This window comes from Salmo salar, chromosome ssa26 (assembly GCF_905237065.1).
Source record: "Salmo salar chromosome ssa26, Ssal_v3.1, whole genome shotgun sequence".
NCBI classification, from domain to species: Eukaryota; Metazoa; Chordata; class Actinopteri; order Salmoniformes; family Salmonidae; genus Salmo; species Salmo salar.
The window spans coordinates 11435746-11455981 of record NC_059467.1 but is presented as its reverse complement, the minus strand read 5'-3'; the positions used below and the strand labels follow the sequence as shown (position 1 = coordinate 11455981).

At 42.8% G+C, this 20236-nt stretch overlaps 1 protein-coding gene across 1 annotated transcript; it reads left to right on the top strand.

Moving 5' to 3' along the window:
• Positions 1-12090: 12090 nt before the first annotated feature.
• On the top strand, positions 12091-16913 carry LOC106586986 (adhesion G protein-coupled receptor G3). The gene is made up of 7 exons (XM_045709116.1): positions 12091-12114; positions 12215-12343; positions 14458-14577; positions 15116-15264; positions 15537-15805; positions 15855-15945; positions 16094-16913. Exons 1-7 carry the CDS (start codon positions 12091-12093, stop codon positions 16500-16502), a joined length of 1191 nt encoding a protein of 396 aa, XP_045565072.1. The 3' UTR covers positions 16503-16913.
• Positions 16914-20236: the final 3323 nt, after the last annotated feature.

The following is a 20236-nucleotide window of genomic DNA, read 5'->3' as shown; positions in this document are numbered from 1 at the left end:
TTCAAATTTCCACCCAGCCAGCCCGAGCTGCCTGCATGCCCGACCCACACCAGTCTAGTCAATAACTAAACTCTTGCCCCGACACAATTTCCTTCCCGCCTTTTTCTTCCCCAGTTTAAGGTTTGGAAACAAAAGTACAATTTTTTTTTTTTTTAAATGGTCATACTGTATTCCACATAAGGCATTCAGGCCTTATGAAAGTTTCCCAGTATACACTTCATTTTGTATTAAAACAAATCTAGTGATACGTAACTTGACTTTCCTGCCATCCATTGTGACATTGTGGGAGGATAAACAACCTTCCAATTATTGGCAATGCATTTCTAAGCCGCTATAAATGCTAGTTTACACCGTTTCTTCTGATAACAGTCTCCAGTATCAACATTTTAGTACAAATGAAAACAACAGGGAGAAGGGAGAATCTGTAGACATGCTGAATTAAAAGAACATTCTCCTTGCCAGAATTCAGCCAGCCTTCAGCCAGAATTCAGCCAGCCTTCACAAGAGAATAACATATGCAAATAGAGGGAGCTCAAAAAGTATTGGGACAGTGACAGTTTTTGTTGTTTGGGCTCTACTCCAGCACTTTTGAAATTATACAATCACCATGAGGTTAAAGTACAGACTGTCAGCTTTAATTTGAGGTTATTTTCATCCGTATCGGGTTTAGAAATTACAGCACTTTTTTTGTACATAGTCCCCTTATTTTAGGGGACCAAAAATATTGGGAAATTCACTTATACACTACATGACCAAAAATATGTGGACACCTGCTCATCGAATATCTCATTTTAAAATCATGGGTATTAATATGGAGTTTGTCGCCCCTTTGCTGTTATAACAGCCTCCACTCTTCTGAGAAGGCTTTCCACTAGATGTTGGAACATTGCTGCAGGGACTTGCTTCCATTCAGCCACAAGAACATTAGTGAGGTCGAGCACTAATGTTGGGCGATTAGGCCTAGCTCGCATTTGGCGTTCCAATTCATCCCAAAAGTGTGATGGTGAAGTGTGATTCATCACTCCAGTGAACACGTTTGAATTGCTCCAGAGTCCAATGGCGGCAAACTTTACACCACTCCTGACGACACTTGGCATTTCTCATGGTTGTCTTAGGCTTGTGTGTGGCTGCTTGGCCATGGAAACCCATTTCATGAAGCTCCTGACAAACAGTTATTGAGCTGATGGTGCTTCCAGAGGCAGTTTGGAACTCAGGAGTGAATGTTGCAACCGAGCACTCCACTCGGCTGTCCCGTTCTGTGAGCTTCCGTGGCCTACCACTTCACGGCTGAGCCGTTGTTGCTCCTAGACGTTTCCACTTCACAATAACAGCTCTAGCAGGGTAGAAATTTGACCAACTGACTTGTTGGAAAGATGGCGTCCTATGACGGTGCCACTTTGAAAGGAACTGATCTTTTCAGTAAGGCCATTCTATGCCAATGTTTGTCTATGGAGATTGCATGGCTGTGTGCTCGATTCTATACACCTGTCAGCAACGGGTGTGGCTGAAATAGCCTAATCCACTAATTTGAAGGGGTATCCACATACTTTTATATATATAGTGTACCTTAAACCGATGAAAGCTGAAGAGATCCAGAGACCCTTCCAGCTCAGGGCCGTAACTATGCTTAAAAAAACATAAACGCAACTTGTAAATTGTTGGTCCCATGTTTTATGAGCTGAAATAAAATTCCTAGACATTTTACATTGGCAGAAAAAGCTTATTTCTGTTCGTGAGCATTTCTCCTTTGCTAAAATAATCCATCCACCTGATACGTGTGGCATATCAACAAGCTGATTAAACAGCATGATCATTACACAGGTGCACCTTGTGCTGGGGACAATAAAATGCCACTTTAAAATGTGCAGTGTGTTAATTTCTCTACCATAAGACGCCTCCAATGTAGTGTTAGAGAATTTGGCAGTACGTCCAACCGGCCTCACAACCGCAGACCACGTGTAATCACGCCAGCCCAGGAACTCCACATCTGGCTTCTTCACCTGCGGGATCATCTGAGACCAGCCACCCGGACAGCTGATGAAACTGAGGAGTACTTATATGTGTAATGAAGCCCTTTTGTAGGGAAAAACTCATTCTGATTGTCATGTGAAATCCATAGATTAGCCTAATTTATTTATTTCAATTGACTGATTTCCTTATATGAACTGTAACGCAGTATATTTTTGTATAAGCACCGCACATGTTTGAGTCGCAACAACAAGCAATTACATTTCTCAGTAAACATATTCTCTTTTATCTGAAGTTGTGTCCACATGTTATGTTGTACTGTCTTGAGCACAGTGTGACTGGTAGCTAGCCTAGTATCAGATCTGCCCTTTAGTAATCTTCTCTGTGGTTTGTTGTCATGGCAAAGATAGTGTGACAATGAATGAATAAAGAACTGGGAGAGCACGCCAAAGTTTGCATTATAACTCAACATAGATGACAGAGATACAAGTGATCGTTGGGTCTTTCCAGGAAATTGTCAACATGGAGAAAATGCCCTTCAAACAAATCAAGCCACTTTCCATTGTAGGCTGTCAAGGTGCAGTTTGTCTACAGGTCAGTGATGTGAAAAGTATCCAATTGTCATACTTGAGTAAAAGTAAAGATACATTTATGACTCAAGTAAAAGTAAAAATCACAGAGTAAAATACTAATTGAGTTAAAGTCTAAAGGTATTTGGTTCTAAAATATACTGAACTATCAAAAGTAAAAGTATAAATAATTTCAAATTCCTTATATTGAGCAAAGCAGATGGCACCATTTTCTTTTTTTCTTTTTATTTATGAACAGCCAAGGGCTCACTCCATCACTCAGACATAATTTACAAACAAAGCATGTGTGCTTAGTGAGTCCGCCAGATCAGAGGCAGCCGGAATGACCAGGGATGTTCTCTTGATAATTGTGTGAATTAGACAATTTTCCTGTCCTGCTAAGCATCCAAAATGTAACAGGTACTTTTGAGTCAGGGAAAATGTAAGGAGTAAAAAGTACATTATTTTCTTTGGAATGTAGTGGAGTAAAAGTAAAAGTTGGCAAAAATATAAATAGTCAAAGTACATATACCCCAAAAAACTACTTAAGCAGTACTTAAAAGTATTTTTACTTAAGTACTTTAAACCACTGCAAAAGGAAGGAACACCTACAGTTGAAGTCGGAAGTATACATACAGTTAGGTTCGAGTCATTAAACTCGTTTTTCAATCACTCCACACATTTCTTGTTAACGAACCATAGTTTTGGCAAGTCAGTTAGGACATCTACTTTGTGAATGACACAAGTACTTTTTCCAACAATTGTTTACAGACAGATTATTTCACTGTATCACAATTCCAGTGGGTCAGAAGTTTACATACACTAAGTTGACTGTGCATTTAAACAGCTTGGAAAATTCCAGAAAATTATGTCATGGCTTTAGAAGCTTCTGATAGGCTAATTGACATTATTTGAGTCAAGTGGAGGTGCACCTGTGGATGTATTTCAAGGCCTACCTTCAAACTCAGTGCCTCTTTGCTTGACATCATGGGAAAATCAAAAGAAATCAGCCAAGACCTCAGAAAAATAATTGTAGATCTCCACAAGTCTGGTTCATCCTTGGGAGCAATTTCCAAACACCTGACGGTACCACGTTCATCTGTACAAACAATAGTACGCAAGTATAAACACCATGGGACCACGCAGCCATCATACCGCTCAGAAAGGAGACGCGTTCTGTCTCCTAGAGATGAACATACTTTGGTGCGAAAAGTGCAAATCAATCCCATAAACAACATCAAAGGACCTTGTGAAGATGCTGGAGGAAACAGGTACAGAAGGATCTATATCCACAGTTAAACGAGTCCTGTATCAACATAACCTGAAAGGCCGCTCAACAAGGAAGAAGCCACTGCTCCAAAACCGCCATAAAAAAGACAGACTATGGTTTGCAACTGCACATGGGGACAAAGATCATACTTTTTGGAGAAATGTCATCTGGTCTGATGAAACAAAAAAACAATTCTTTGGCCATAATGACCATCGTTATGTTTGGAGGAAAAAGGGGGAGGCTTGCAAGCCAAAGAACACCATCCCAACCTTGAAGCACGGGGGTGGCAGCATCATGTTGTGGAGGTGCTTTGCTGCAGGAGGGACTGGTGCACTTCACAAAATAGATGGCATCATAAGGTAGGGAAATGATGTGGATATATTGAAGCAACATCTCAAGACATCATTCAGGAAGATAAAGCTTGGTCGCAAATGGGTCTTCCAAATTGACAATGACCCCAAGCATACTTCCAAAGTTGTGGCAAAATGACTTAAGGACAACAAAGTCAAGGTATTGGAGTGGCCATCACAAAGCCCTGACATCAATCCTACAGAAAATTTGTGGGCAGAACTGAAAAAGCGTGGGCCAGCAATGAGGCCTACAAACCTGACTCAGTTACACCAGCTCTGTCAGGAGGAATGGGCCAAAATTCACCCAACTTATTGTGGGAAGCTTGTGGAAGGCTACCCGAAACGTTTGACCCAAGTTAAACAATTTAGAGGCAATGCTACCAAATACTAATTGAGTGTATGTGAACTTCTGACCCACTGGGAATGTGATGAAAGAAATAAAAGCAGAAATAAATCATTCTCTCTACTATTATTCTGACATTTCACATTCTTAAAATAAAGTGGTGATCCAAACTGACCTAAGACAGGGAATTTTTACTCTGATTAAATGTCAGGAATTGTGAAAAACTGAGTTTAAATGTATTTGGCTAAGGTGTATGTAAACTTCGACTTCAGCTGTATGTGAGAATGCTATTCATTGACTACAGCTCACCGTTCAACACCATAGTGCCCTCAAAGCTCATCACTAAGCTAAGGACCCTGGGACTAAACACCTCCCTCTGCAACTGGATCCTGGCAGGCATAAGCTATAGTTTACAGAGGCCAAAACGGATGTATAAAACAATCTTAAAATGATCTTCTTTGGTTTAGATACAAGCAATATGAAACCCATAACACAAATTAATTTGACTTTTTGAAAATCTGTTTTTTGGACAACTTGCTTAGGGGAGAGTGGGGTAGGTCAGATGAGCCAGACAGGTTTCTATGAAACCATACATAAAATGTATCATGTGACCAAATATTTAGGAAGAAGTAATTATTTCATGTGAAGGAAGAAAAAAAACAGAAAAGGTGAGCCAAAGCCAAGTTACAGTACCATTTCATTCACTCTTCCAACTACCAATCAACTTCTGGCTGAACCCTACATCACAACCACTGACAAAGCACATGCCTGCAATCCTTACATCGTAGAGCAGCTGGAGAGTGTAGTTTCGTCACTAGCACATTCAGAGTTTGATTTATATCCATTAATCTAAAATAACTAATTGATTTTAAACAAAAAACTATTTGTTTGTAATAGATGGACAAGATTCTTATGAGATGAAAGGCGGGTTCCTATCGAGTTCAGGAAGCCAAGTTAGAGCTCTGTGAGACGTTCACAGCGATGGGGGCAGATGTTTCATCAAGGGAGTCCTTTAGAAAATATGCACATTTTCTATACCACTAAACATACAAATATGTATTTTACATTTATAAGGAAGGTGAAATATTATAGTTAGTCGTTTTATAATTTGATTATACTATATTTAGAAAGCATATAAGTCATTTCAAGCCTTATTCATATTTTTGTTGAATAGGAAATACATCATAAAATGTGTCATATTTGTATCCTATTTGTACTGTGAACTTAAGGGTGTGTCCTCAAAAGTTACTACACCTCAGCAATTTATAACAGTTTTTTACCAGAAATGTGATATTTTAACCTTTATTGAAGTATGCAACATTATTTGTTATTGCTTATGGCCCTCTCATGATAAATAATAACTTTTGGGGATTACGTAGATTACATTGAACTGATTTTAAGCCGCAGACTCTGGCTAACCACTCGTTTTTTTTGTTTTAATTAAAATGTCAAGCGATGGCATCATTTTGACAGCTAAGATATGACAACACATGGCATAATTAAAACATCCAGCAATGGCGTAATTATGTTACTGCAGTTACACCACGGGTTGCCGTTTTATTTGGAGATTGGGTTGAAAACGTGATATGCCAATTTTTCACGAGCATTCATTTCTGATTTAAAAAAAGGCTAATGGATCCCTTTCTATGTCTATGAATTATGGCTGTTCTTACTTTTATAACATTTACTTTAGATGTGCTTTAAAATTCGTTTTTTTTGTTGCCATTTCTGTAACCCAGCGCTGGTTCAGTACTGTACATACCCAGCACTGGGTTATTTTAACCCAGCACTGGTTATTTTAACCCAGCACTGTTGGGCTATGTCAGTGGTCACCAACCTTTTTTGAGTCGAGACCACTGAGTCAAAATGCAAGCCGAGATCTACCGTAAATGTTTTATGCTTGACTTAAAAAATGTAAGCCAATGCAACATTAACCTATTAAAAACACTACTGTATTAATGAGGTTTGTGCAGTAGGCTGTAGGCCCAAAACATTATCACCGCAGATTGGCTTTGCTTGAATTGCCCTGCCAATGCATTGTTGTTCTTCTTAGCCTAGTTAAAAATATACATATTTAAACATTTGAGCAGTGGTGTAAAGTACTTAAGTAAAAATACTTGAAAGAACTACTTAAGGGTATATGTACTTTGACTATTTATATTTTTCACAACTTTTACTTCACTCCATTACTAAAGACAATACTGTACCTTTTACTCCATACATTTTCCTTGACAATCCAAAGTACTCATTACATTTTGAATGTTTAGCAGAAAAGGAAAATTAGTACCTCAGGGACAAAGACATAACAAGCTTTTAGGAGACAGCCAAAATGGATAAACATTGGAGAGAGTACTTTCATTTCAATATGTAGCTTCCTGCACGCAGTACACTGGTGGTGGGAGAAACACTTTCAGGACAATGTATATTTTTTTTGTATCTGGGCGGTGGGGGACAAAGACAATGTTAACCCAGTTTTGGTGGAGAGTCAAAATGGATAGCCTAAGCTTGGATGAACAATTGAGACACTCCATTCATTTAAAAATGTATCTAGCTATACATTACATTCGGAAAGTATTCAGACCCCTTCCCTTTTTCCACATTTTGTTACGTTACAACCTTATTCTCAAATAGATTAAATAAAAAATATTCCTCAAATCTACACACACTACCCCATAATGACAAAGCGAAAACAGGTTAAGAGACATTTTTGCAAATGTATAAAAAATGTACAACTGAAATATTAGGGATTTAGTCCCTTTACTATGAGACTCTAAATTGAGCTCAGGTGCAGCCTGTTTCCATTGCTCATCCTCGATATGTTTCTACAACTTGATTGGAGTCCACCTGTGGTAAATTCAATTGATTTGACATGATTTGGAAAGGCACACAGCTGTCTTTTTAAGGTCCCAAAGTTGAGAGTGCATGTCAGAGCAAAAAGCAAGCCATGAAGTCGAATGAATTGTCCGTAGAGCTCCGAGACAGGATTGTGTCAAGCCACAGATCTGAGGAAGGGTACCAAAATATTTCTGCCGCATTGAAGGTCCCCAAGAACACAGTAGCCTCCGTCATTATTAAATGGAAGAAGATTGGAACCACCAAGACTCTTCCTAGAGCTGGCCCCCCGGCAATCCCTACGGTGAGGCATGGTGGTGGCAGCATCATGCTGTGGGGATGGTTTTCAGTGGCAGGGACTGGGAGACTAGTCAGGAGAGGGAAAGATGAATGGAGCAAAGTACAGAGAGATCTTGATGAAAACCTGCTCCAGAGCACTCAGGATCTCAGAGTGGGGCGAAGGTTCACCTTCCAACAGGACAATGACCCTAAGCACACAGCCGAGACATTGCAGGAGTGGCTTCGGGACAAGTCTCTGAATGTCCTTAAGTGGCCCAGCCAGAGCCTGGACTTGAACCCAAACGAACATATCTGGAGAGACATGAAAATAGCTGTTCAGCAATGCTCCCCATCTAAGGGGTCTAAATACTTTCCGAATGCACTGTAACGTTAGCTGCCTAAAGTATTTGTCTGCATCCAGACTGATTAGCTAGCTAGCTAACTCAGAAACATTTAGGCAAAAAGTAAAATATATAGTAACTAAACCACCATAATAGCCTGAGTAATAATAAGCTTGCCAACTAGCTACAACCATGTTAAATGAACTCAGACAGGGAATAGGCCTAGCTAGCTTAGTACAATCTATACCTAACTAACTGGTCTAACGTTAGGCTAAATTATTTAGCTACCTACCTGGTGTGAAAGAATGCACCACAAAGTAATGTTAGGAAGACAAGCTTTCTACAGCCACTGACATAGCCAGCTAGCCAAACTTCAACAAAAACCCAACATTTTTGCTACCACAGGCAGCACAGAAAATAGCTTGTTGGCTCAAGCTCAAGCTAGCAGGCATGGGGTTGTTTGCTAAAATTGTCTAAAATTGTCAACGACAGATATGTCATTATGATAGATAGGTCTATTTAATTAACCTGAATGGATCATTAGTAATGTTAGCTATCTAGCTTTTTACTCACAGTTTTTGGTCAGCTACAACACCTTGCCCATTGCAATTCCACTCCTCAGCACAGGCTCACTGTCTGGTAGACTTGCTACACAGCTGCAACAATCCTCATTGACGATCACTTTGCCGGATCACTTTGATCTTCTGGATTTGGTGGGAGAATTAACCCACCCACTGGGTCAAATCTCAATCACCCAACATCAGTAACCCAGCATTAACAATGCAACCTTGATCTTTGTAAGGAAAACAGCCCAACAGTGACCCAATAAACGTAACACAGCGAATGGGTTGAACGAACAACCCAATATTTTTTAGCATCATATCAAAAAGTGCTATATCTAGAGGCATGTATTTAGAGAGTTGGGCTTGAGGTTTTTGTATTATGATACATTTACATGACATTCTATGGCTGTTCAGTTGTAAATTAGGTTTCTCTAAATACACTGCTCAAAAAAATAAAGGGAACACTTAAACAACACATCCTAGATCTGAATGAAAGAAATAATCTTATTAAATACTTTTTTCTTTACATAGTTGAATGTGCTGACAACAAAATCACACAAAAATAATCAATGGAAATCCAATTTATCAACCCATGGAGGTCTGGATTTGGAGTCACACTCAAAATTAAAGTGGAAAACCATACTACAGGCTGATCCAACTTTGATGTAATGTCCTTAAAACAAGTCAAAATGAGGCTCAGTAGTGTGTGTGGCCTCCACGTGCCTGTATGACCTCCCTACAACGCCTGGGCATGCTCCTGATGAGGTGGCGGATGGTCTCCTGAGGGATCTCCTCCCAGACCTGGACTAAAGCATCCGCCAACTCCTGGACAGTCTATGGTGCAACGTGGCGTTGGTGGATGGAGCGAGACATGATGTTCCAGATGTGCTCAATTGGATTCAGGTCTGGGGAATGGGCAGGCCAGTCCATAGCATCAATGCCTTCCTCTTGCAGGAACTGCTGACACACTCCAGCCACATGAGGTCTAGCATTGTCTTGCATTAGGAGGAACCCAGGGCCAACCGCACCAGCATATGGTCTCACAAGGGGTCTGAGGATCTCATCTCGGTACCTAATGGCAGTCAGGCTACCTCTGGCGAGCACATGGAGGGCTGTGCGGCCCCCCAAAGAAATGCCACCCCACACCATGACTGACCCACCGCCAAACCGGTCATGCTGGAGGATGTTGCAGGCAGCAGAACGTCCTCCACGGCGTCTCCAGACTCTGTCACGTCTGTCACATGTGCTCAGTGTGAACCTGCTTTCATCTGTGAAGAGCACAGGGCGCCAGTGGCGAATTTGCCAATCTTGGTGTTCTCTGGCAAATGCCAAACGTCCTGCACGGTGTTGGGCTGTAAGCACAACCCCCACCTGTGGACGTCGGGCCCTCATACCACCCTCATGGAGTCTGTTTCTGACCGTTTGAGCAGACACATGCGCATTTGTGGCCTGCTGGAGGTAATTTTGCAGGGCTCTGGCAGTGCTCCTCCTGCTCCTCCTTGCACAAAGGCGGAGGTAGCGGTCCTGCTGCTGGGTTGTTGCCCTCCTACGGCCTCCTCCATGTCTCCTGATGTACTGGCCTGTCTTCTGGTAGCGCCTACATGCTCTGGACACTACGCTGACAGACACAGCAAACCTTCTTGCCACAGCTCGCATTGATGTGCCATCCTGGATGAGCTGCACTACCTGAGCCACTTGTGTGGGTTGTAGACTCCGTCTCATGCTACCACTAGAGTGAAAGCACCACCAGCATTCAAAAGTGACCAAAACATCAGCCAGGAAGCATAGGAACTGAGAAGTGGTCTGTGGTCTCCACCTGCAGAACCACTCCTTTATTGGGGGTGTCTTGCTTATTGCCTATAATTTCCACCTGTTGTCTATTCCATTTGCACAACAGCATGTGAAATGTATTGTCAATCAGTGTTACTTCCTAAGTGGACAGTTTGATTTCACAGAAATGTGATTGACTTGGAGTTACATTGTGTTGTTTAAGTGTTCCCTTTATTTTTTTGAGCAGTATATTTTTCCCACACTTAGGAACATAATCCGATGTTTATTTTAATTTAACCCTTGGTTTAAGGCTAGATTCAGGGCTGGATTCAATCTGTATCACCGAACTAGGCTATGACATATAATCTTGGGCGATACCAATTGAATCTAGGTTTTACAGCTGGATTCAATCCATAATGCTGAAGTATTGCGGAAGATCTGGGTTCAAATTTTAAGGTAATATGCGATTGAGCCGACATTTGTAGTGTTTATCGTGAAGGGAAACAACCTATAAACTATAGCCTATCGGCTGCAAACGAACAGCAGGCTGTGTCACTCCAACAATAAGAAGTAATCCATCCTTGACCGGCGAATTAATTCCGACAGACTTTCGATGTCCTTATTAGTCCTTAAATCCTTGCCAAAGTTTATATAATCAAACTGAAAAAGCTTCCCTTGATTTATCCTAACAAAAAAACTATAACCCCCCCATAAAATTGTTCCAAAAGTTGCTTGAACAAAAAAGAAAACACACACTTTACACGCTGCTCACTCTCTGCATACAATACATTGGCTAGGTGATGTTAGATAAAAACATGTATTATTTGTATATTTATTTAGGCTATGTATTGATCATTTATTTGTAACTGTTTGAAACCCAATTGGGATACTTTTTATATTGTTCTGTTATTTGAAAAGGTAATATAGCGTTTTGCCACAAAACATGAGTATTTGTGTCCCTAAAATAAAAATAACCTTCAAATATACTATATTTCAACCAACATCTTGGCTGTCTTTTCACTAGCCCATGTCATGGTAAAATGAAAAAAGAATAGCTCTATATCTTTCACAAGATTATTTTTTTACCAACATTTCTGAAAATGGATATATTGCATTTTGGAATGAAACTCTTCATACATTAATGTTTAGATGATCTAGTCTCCGACTGTCATGAATGAACCATAATGAAGCATGCGTTTCCATTCAGTGTAAGTTGATTTGACCAACACCCAGAACTCTGTTCTCTACTTACAGATTGAACCATCATCATCATGCAGCCAAATGATGAAGACTGCAAAGAAATGCCTCTAAAGAATTGTGTGGATCAATGGACCTTTATCACTATAACAGATCTAAGTCAGACCAGCACTGATATCGCTAAAAATAAAATCACAACCATCACCAATGAAATGTTTTTATACAGTTTGACAGCATGTGATTGTGATGGCATTGAATGGAAATATAAAGATAATGACCTAACCTCTGTTGATAACTTGAACAGCAAATGTAAAGGAAAGGAAGAAACAGTATACCATTGCCAGAAGTTGCATTCCATGGAAAAGTAAGTCCACTTATTAGGACTGACATATATTTTACTGTCGTTTGAGCTATGTCAATATTTGACTGACAACTAAACATATTTTCATGGCATCTTTTTTGGCATGATTTTTCTGAGCTGTGATTCTTTATTTCGTTACAACAGCACATTTCACAACATTACCAAGCAGGGACCTCAGAAAGTGATCCTAGACAGCATCAAAGGCTCAGTGACATCACATCAGAAGAACAATTTGCTCAACTTTAGAATGGCTCTACCCTCAACCAATAATGTAAGCAACGAATGAGAGGGACGCAGAGAGAGAGGGTTCAATTGCAAAATGGGGAGATAGTCAGTAATCACATGTATAACTCTTTCTTCATCTCCACCAGGCCACGTTGGAGGAGATGGATGACATTTGGTTGGAGATTCCTACTGAGGCCTTACATGTTTTCCTGGGAGACACGGCAGAGGAAGTTAACCTGGGAGCATTTTGGTTTGAGCATGAAAGCATGTTCCCGGTAAAACAACAGTAACAACCACAACATCTCAGAGATTTCTAATGAAACAGACCTGCAATCATAACACACATTTACATATTTCAGGACATCCTCATTTCAAGCAAAGCACAGAAAAACATCTGTGGTACTTCCTAATTTTAACTCCAGTATGTGAATCATGTAGTGACAATAGATTGTGTTACGAATCCCTTTGGCCCTGCAGTCTAGGGGGGATGGAAACGAGACCCGTAACATAACTCATGCAAATTATAATAGTGAAAAGGAACTTAAATCTACCGTCAAACACTACTGGTTTATTTTCAAACACACGGTAATGGGGTGTGGGAAGAGGGGCTGAGCTGGACCCAAGGAAAGAAACAATACGCCAAAAACACCCCTAAGCTAGACTAGTCTATTTCTATAACAGCTAGCTATCTAACCAAAAATACAGTGGGTGGTCCGCTCAGTTCTAACTAGTGTATTTAGACACTGTTTTCCTACAGGTGATGTAGGCCCATGGGCGACTTGTCTTGGTACCCCCTTTTCCCACTAAACAAACAGTAAAACACTAACAAAACATTACTCACAGGCTGACGGACAAAGTGACATTTAGGTGCCAAAACAAAAGAGAGAGAGAGAGATCTAGAGAGAGAGAGAGATCTAGAGAGAGAGAGAGAGATCTAGAGAGAGAGAGAGAGATCTAGAGAGAGAGAGAGAGAGATCTAGAGAGAGAGAGAGAGAGATCTAGAGAGAGATCTAGAGAGAGAGAGAGAGATCTAGAGAGAGAGAGAGAGATCTAGAGAGAGAGAGAGAGATCTAGAGAGAGAGAGAGATCTAGAGAGAGAGAGAGAGATCTAGAGAGAGAGATCTAGAGAGAGAGAGATCTAGAGAGAGAGAGAGAGATCTAGAGAGAGAGAGATGTCTAGAGAGAGAGAGAGAGAGATGTCTAGAGAGAGAGAGATCTAGAGAGAGAGAGAGAGATGTCTAGAGAGAGAGAGAGATGTCTAGAGAGAGAGAGATCTAGAGAGAGAGAGAGAGATGTCTAGAGAGAGAGAGAGATGTCTAGAGAGAGAGAGATGTCTAGAGAGAGAGAGATGTCTAGAGAGAGAGAGATGTCTAGAGAGAGAGAGATGTCTAGAGACACACAGAGAGAGCTTGAGACACAGAGAGAGCTTGAGACACACAGAGAGAGCTTGAGACACACAGAGAGAGCTTGAGACACACAGAGAGAGCTTGAGACACACAGAGAGAGCTTGAGACACACAGAGAGCGCTTGAGACACACAGAGAGCGCTTGAGACACACAGAGAGAGCTTGACACACACAGAGAGAGCTTGACACACAGAGAGAGCTTGACACACAGAGAGAGCTTGAGACAGAGAGAGAGATCTAGAGAGAGATGTAGAGAGAGAGAGAGGTCTAGAGAGATGTCTAGAGAGAGAGAGATGTCTAGAGAGAGAGCGATGTCTGGAGAGACACAGAGAGAGAGAGAGAGAGAGATCTAGAGAGAGATGTAGAGAGAGCGAGAGATGTCTAGAGAGAGAGAGAGATGTCTAGAGAGAGAGAGATGTCTAGAGAGAGAGAGAGAGAGATGTCTAGAGAGAGAGAGATGTCTAGAGAGAGAGAGCGCTTGAGACACACAGAGATAGAGATCTAGAGAGAGAGAGAGAGATCTAGAGAGAGAGAGAGAGATCTAGAGAGAGAGAGATGTCTAGAGAGAGAGAGAGAGAGAGAATGAACACAAAGATTGATCTCGGGAGAAAACAACTGACTGGGAAAGGGGATGTGATTGGTTGAGGGAAAAGGAACAGGTGTCTTCTGATTGTGGCTGATTGGTGACTGATTGGGGAGTGATGATTGTCACCTGTGAGGAGGAGGAGGAGAGAAAAGAAACACACACAGGATACCTGTATTCGTAACAGATTGGTATAAACATACATTGATGTTATCAGTGCACATTTGAATGAAGCCTAAACTGCACAGTGACAGGCTGCTATGGAAAGTAGCTCTATTTGCATGAATGGGATTTGGGCACGTTGACAGTTTCTTTGAAAGAACCAACAACACCCTTGTATCTCTGTCATCTATGTAAAGTTACAATGTAAACTTCTGTTCTCTCTTCATATCCTTGACTAGGTGGAAGAGAACGACAATGAGCTCCTAAACAGCCGAGTGGTGGCCATCGACGACGGAGAGGACATCTCAGGCCTCACTAACCATATAAAGGTCAAGTTCCTCTTCCAGAATGCATCACTGGTTAGTGAGCAAGGCATATTCACATCACAATCAACCGTCACAGTCTCGTTTTAATTTATTTTTGTATTATTATTATTTATTATTATTATTATGATTATTATTTTCCTGTCTGCAATCCAAAAATGTCTTTACAGCCTCAATAATTCATGTTCACATGCAGATTTTGTGGTGTGGATTGGAATAGGACAGTGACTAATATATTCTCTGATAGGAAAACAAATCACTTACGTGTGTTCTGGGATGTTGAAAATTGTAGTATTATTTATTCACGAAACAAGAGTTTTATGATGCACTATACAACAAAATGATATGTGAAAAATGTTTTACTGTATCTCTGTTTCACAGATACTGTTGCACATTGCAATTCCTCTGTATGTGTCACTGAGACAAAGGAAAATGAAACAGTATGCTCCTGTATCCACCTTTCATTCTTCACAGTACTTATGGTGAGAAATCATTTCTGAACCTAACTCTTAAAATATATTTTGACCTCACATTAAAATACTTTTGATCAATTAAATTATACACTCAATCAAAGCGTGATCTAGATAAGGTGTGTTTTGTTGACGGCAGTGGCTCCAGTGCCAGTCTGAGCTCCTCATCTGTGTGGTTGCTGACGTTGTTGTCCAGGGTGGGCTGTGGAATATCCCTCTGTTTCCTGTGTCTGGCTCTCCTCATCCACCTCAGGTCAGATTATACTGACAACTAATACTTATGTCCACAACATGCAAACAACGAGCCACCACACACAATGCCACTCAAACAGAACATCCTCATTGGAAAAACCTGTTTTTTTTATTCAAAGTACTCTTTTTACATCAGCAGTTGTCACGCAGTGCTTTTACAGAAACCTGACCCCAAAGAGGAAGCAGAAGGAGCCTAGAGAGGAACTGCCTTAACAAGGAGCTTTGCTATGTTGTTGATTTTGACATTAGATTTCAAATCTCTTCTTCCCCCAGAAGGGGTAAATCTGATGATTCCCTGTGCATCCACATCCACCTGTGCGTGGCGCTGCTGTGCCTCAACCTAACCTTCCTCGTCAACGACAGCCTAGCCTCTCTTGGTGTCCATGGCCTGTGTGTTGCTACGGCAGCAGCCACCCACTACTCCCTGCTGTGCACCCTCACCTGGTTCTCCATGGAAGGCTTCCACCTCTATCTGCTCATCATCCGGGTTTTCAACATCCACGTCAACAGATACCTCCTCAAACTGAGCCTGGTAGGATGGGGTGTTTGACTCTGGGGCAATTAAATGAAAATGTTCCTAATCTCTTTTAGGAATACCTGGCATAGTAGTTACCATAATTGTTGCTTGTGGCAAATATGGAGAATACAGAATATACCAGCAAGACGGTGGTGCTGTTAAAATGTAAGTTATATCATGATATTGATAAATATGTGTTTTCAAATCACCAAAGACTCCCTTACTCTCTGTAAAACATTTACTGAATGTGTCCCTGTCTGTGTATGTATGTGATTGTGTCTGTGACTCTCTCCATCCGTCCGTCCATCCATAGGTGCTGGCTGACTGACTCTGCTGTGACCACGGTGTCCTTCTCGTACTTCGTGCTGACATTCGTGGTGAACACGCTGTGCTTTGGGTCTGTGACAGTGAAGGTGGTGAGGGCCCACCGTCAGAGTCCTGTCCTGAGGGAGAGGGGTATGAGCAGGGGGACAGTGCTCAGTCTGCTGGGTCTGGCCTGGCTCCTGGGGGTCTCCTGGGGGGTCATGTTCTTCCAGTTTGGCCCCCTGAGGGAGACAGCCTTCTACATCTTCTGCACCATCAACTCTCTCCATGGTGAGATAAGATACAGCCCTTATTCTCATTCACATCAGGTACACACATGCACACATGCATACACACACAGTAGTCCTGTGTACAGGAGCACAATCCCATGTAAATTCAAGGATAAAAGCTCATCATGATAATTGAATGTCTCTATTTAATTAGTGTTTTGCTATTAATGTAATTGTACGTAGATCTAGTAAGTAAAGGCATGCCATTATAAAACACTGTAGGTAATGTCCTGGTTGTGGCATTGATACCAGATTAACAACCCAGTCTGATACTGTGGTCTATGGTCAGGAGCTTGGTTATATTACGCCACTGGGTGTCACTATTGTATACAAAGACAGAATTATCATCTTTCAAGAGCAGCTCTTGTAATTCAGTCAACATGCTTAGAAAAAGGGTTAGGGCTAACTAAAATGCTCTCCTAACCTGCTACGAAAAGTCACTTCTGTCTAGTCACAATCGCTTATTACAACCTACAGGCATCTTCCTGTTTCTACACTATTGGGCTTTAACTCGGCCAGAGTTAAAGTTCTGACAACTGCAGAGCAGTTTTATTTTTATTTAGGCGATGTCGGAGGTGTAACTGCATTGGAGATGTCTAATCAGCAAACAGCTCCCATCTTTATACGTCTTGCGGACATTGCCATTGGATGTCCTGAGTCGCATTAATAATAATACTATAGTGACCCGCACAGACAGCTGTGTGTTATGAGTTATGCTGTTTGTTTGTTGTGTTGTTTGTCTGGACATTTGTTAATTTATGATCTAGCCAGGTCATTACATTGGTGTCAGAAGTAAAAACGTAGATAAATATTAGCCAGCTAGCTAGCTGACTACCATGGCTAGCAAACATTGCGTGGAGAACGGAGGTTGAAAATGCTTTGAGGGAATCCGAAAGTGAAGGAGTAGGCAGGGGACAATTATGGCCAAGGAGGTGCATGTGCATGGATGTCGGAGGATCTTGCAGAGGAGATCGCCAGGACATCGGAGGACAGAGGCCGTTTGAGGGAGAGCTAGAAGGATGGCGGCTGAAGCGGGCATAAGTGTTTTGTCGACTGTGCTTCGCGCAGATTCTGGGTTGCGGACCGAAACGGTGACGTCGACGCTGCGTGACAAGGCTGGAGCTCAGGATGTAAACAAACATGGCGGCGCCCAGTCCCCGACGGCAGCTGTATCTGTTAAGACCCCGAAGTACTCCGGCAAGGCGGATTGAGAAGCTTTTCATGCTCAGTTTGAACAGTTAGCTCATGCTGGGGGGGTGGTCGAATGAAGATAGGGCACTGCAGCTGGCTTTGTGCCTCACGGATGATGTTCTGTCCTGTTTGATATTGATTATCCCTGCAGACGTGATTATGTGGCTTTAGTTGGAGCACTGAGGCGCTTTGGACAGTGTGTACAGACCGGGCTTCTGCGCTCCGAACTGAGTAATAGACGCAGGCAGCCTGGAGAGCCGCTATGGGTGCTAGCTAATGACATTGAGAGCATCTCTCAGCGGGCATATGCTCACATGCACCCCTCCGTGCAGAGTGAGCTAGCACGGGACCAGTTCATACAGGTGCTCTCTTCTACGGAGCTGCGCATACAGACCCAGCTGGTTCATCCTGAGTCATTGGAGATAGCCTTGGAGATGGCTTTGGCGAGGGAGCCCGTGTGGGCTGGGGCTTCGGTGGGGGTGCATGGAGACACCCACTTTGCGGGCTGTGGTGCAGAGCAGCCCAGGGCCGGAAAAGCCTGCATGGGTGGCTGAAATGACTGAACTCACTTGTGCTGTGTCGCTAAAGGTGGCACGCAACACACGCCCTGGTCCCATGGTCTGCTGGGGGTTTGGCCAGCCAGGCCATCTGAACCGGAATTGCCCAATGTCCTCCAGAGCTCAGGGAAATGGCTCGGGGTCAGCACTGGCAGGGATGGGGGAGCAAGGCTGTGTTGGGGACTTTTGTCATGTCACTGTGGAGGGGGTGCCTTGCTCTGCCCTGGTGGACACTGGGTCCACAGTAACCCTGGTGAGGTCGGATATTGTGCCAGGTTGGACTCAGTTTGAGCCCACAACTGTGCAGCTCAGCACAGTCACAGGTGAGATGGTGTAACAGATGTATATCGTACTCTCCTTGTGTTGTGTTTTCTCCTAATAAATCACATCAGCCAGCGGTCCCAGTTGAGCATCATTTATTCCTGTTGTTAAATGAGAAACAGCACGGTAGTTGTGCAGGGCTTAATGATACTGATGGCTGTCGATGGCAAAATCCCTTGCATCACATTTTCATACTGGGTCACAAAATACAAAAATACAATACAAAATATAACGTGTAAATACCTGTTGTTAAATGAGAAACAGCACGGTAGTTGTGCAGGGCTTACTGATACTGATGGCTGTCGATGGCAAAATCTGTAGCATGAAGACAACTGTGTTAGCAGTGGGCTTATGTGACCATTACAACGGTGTATGCTAGCTAACACACTTATCTACAGCAATCATATGCCAAAGCACATTCCAGAAAGCCCCTCAATCCCTAACAGGTACCATATACCCACACATGTATAAATCAGTAACGTACAGCAAACTTGTACACATTGTAAAATATAAAACAGTATTCAGAACGTGACCTACCCCTTGCATCACATTTTCATACTGGGAAGACCTGACGTTCGCGATCTCCCCCTATCTGCAAGCGGGGCCAATCACAACACACCTTATTGTCATCAGCTGAACCAACCAATACGAATGCTTGAACATTAAGTACACATTTCTTTAGATGCAAGTGGAAACATAACCAACCCTGTTACATTCTCCCCTGCTGAATTACACTTGCATACTATAAAGAAACAAAATGAGGTATGCAATACCTCGCAATAATATGTCACCAAATATTCCAGTGCAAAGACTATTCTCTAAAGAGAATTAGGGGAATTCGGAATTGCCCCGTGTCCTCCAGAGCTCAGGGAAATGGCTCGGGGTCAGCACTGGCAGGGATGGGGGAGCAAGGCTGTGTTGGGGACTTTTGTCATGTCACTGTGGAGGGGGTGCCTTGCTCTGCCCTGGTGGACACTGGGTCCACAGTAACCCTGGTGAGGTCGGATATTGTGCCAGGTTGGACTCAGTTTGAGCCCACAACTGTGCAGCTCAGCACAGTCACAGGTGAGATGGCACCCATGAAAGGGAAGGGAATAATGACTCTGACAGTAGGGGGCAGGACAGTGCATCATCCTGTGTGGGTAGCAGCTGTGCCCTTGTATCCTAGGGTTGGACTTTCTTAGGAGCACAAGCTGCCAGTTAGACCTAAATGGGTGCACACTGAGCTTCTAGGGAAGGCCGGCAGTCAGCATGGTCCCCCCTAATGTCACATTCACACAAACCAACAACCCCCTTACTCCAACAGTTAAAGCAGCAGAGACTCATGGCTGCTGCCCCCCATCTGTGTGTGACTTTTCCCCAGCCCCTCTGTCATCTACGGTTGTGTGTTTCCTTCCCCCAGCTACCTCCATGACACATCCCTCCATGAGCCTGGGCCACACCCCCCAGCCCAGCTACCCCAGATGGGAGAGGAGAGGACACTGTCTGCAGTGAGGGAGATATGGGGGAGGAACTATGTTGGTCTTGACCCAGGAACGGTTGTGGCAGTTGCTGTTTAAGTTCAGAGACAGCTTTGATCTGAGTGAGGAAAAGGTGGGTCAGACTCATCTGGTGCAGCATGCGATCGACACAGGTGATGCTCGACCCAACAAGATGTGTCCCCGCCGTATGTCAGAGATGCAGTGGGCAGAATTCATCGAGCCCTCAGACAGCCCCTGGGCGGCACCGGTCATCATGGTTCCTAAGAAGGAGGGCAAGCTGAGGTTCTGTGCAGACTACAGGCGGCTGAATGAG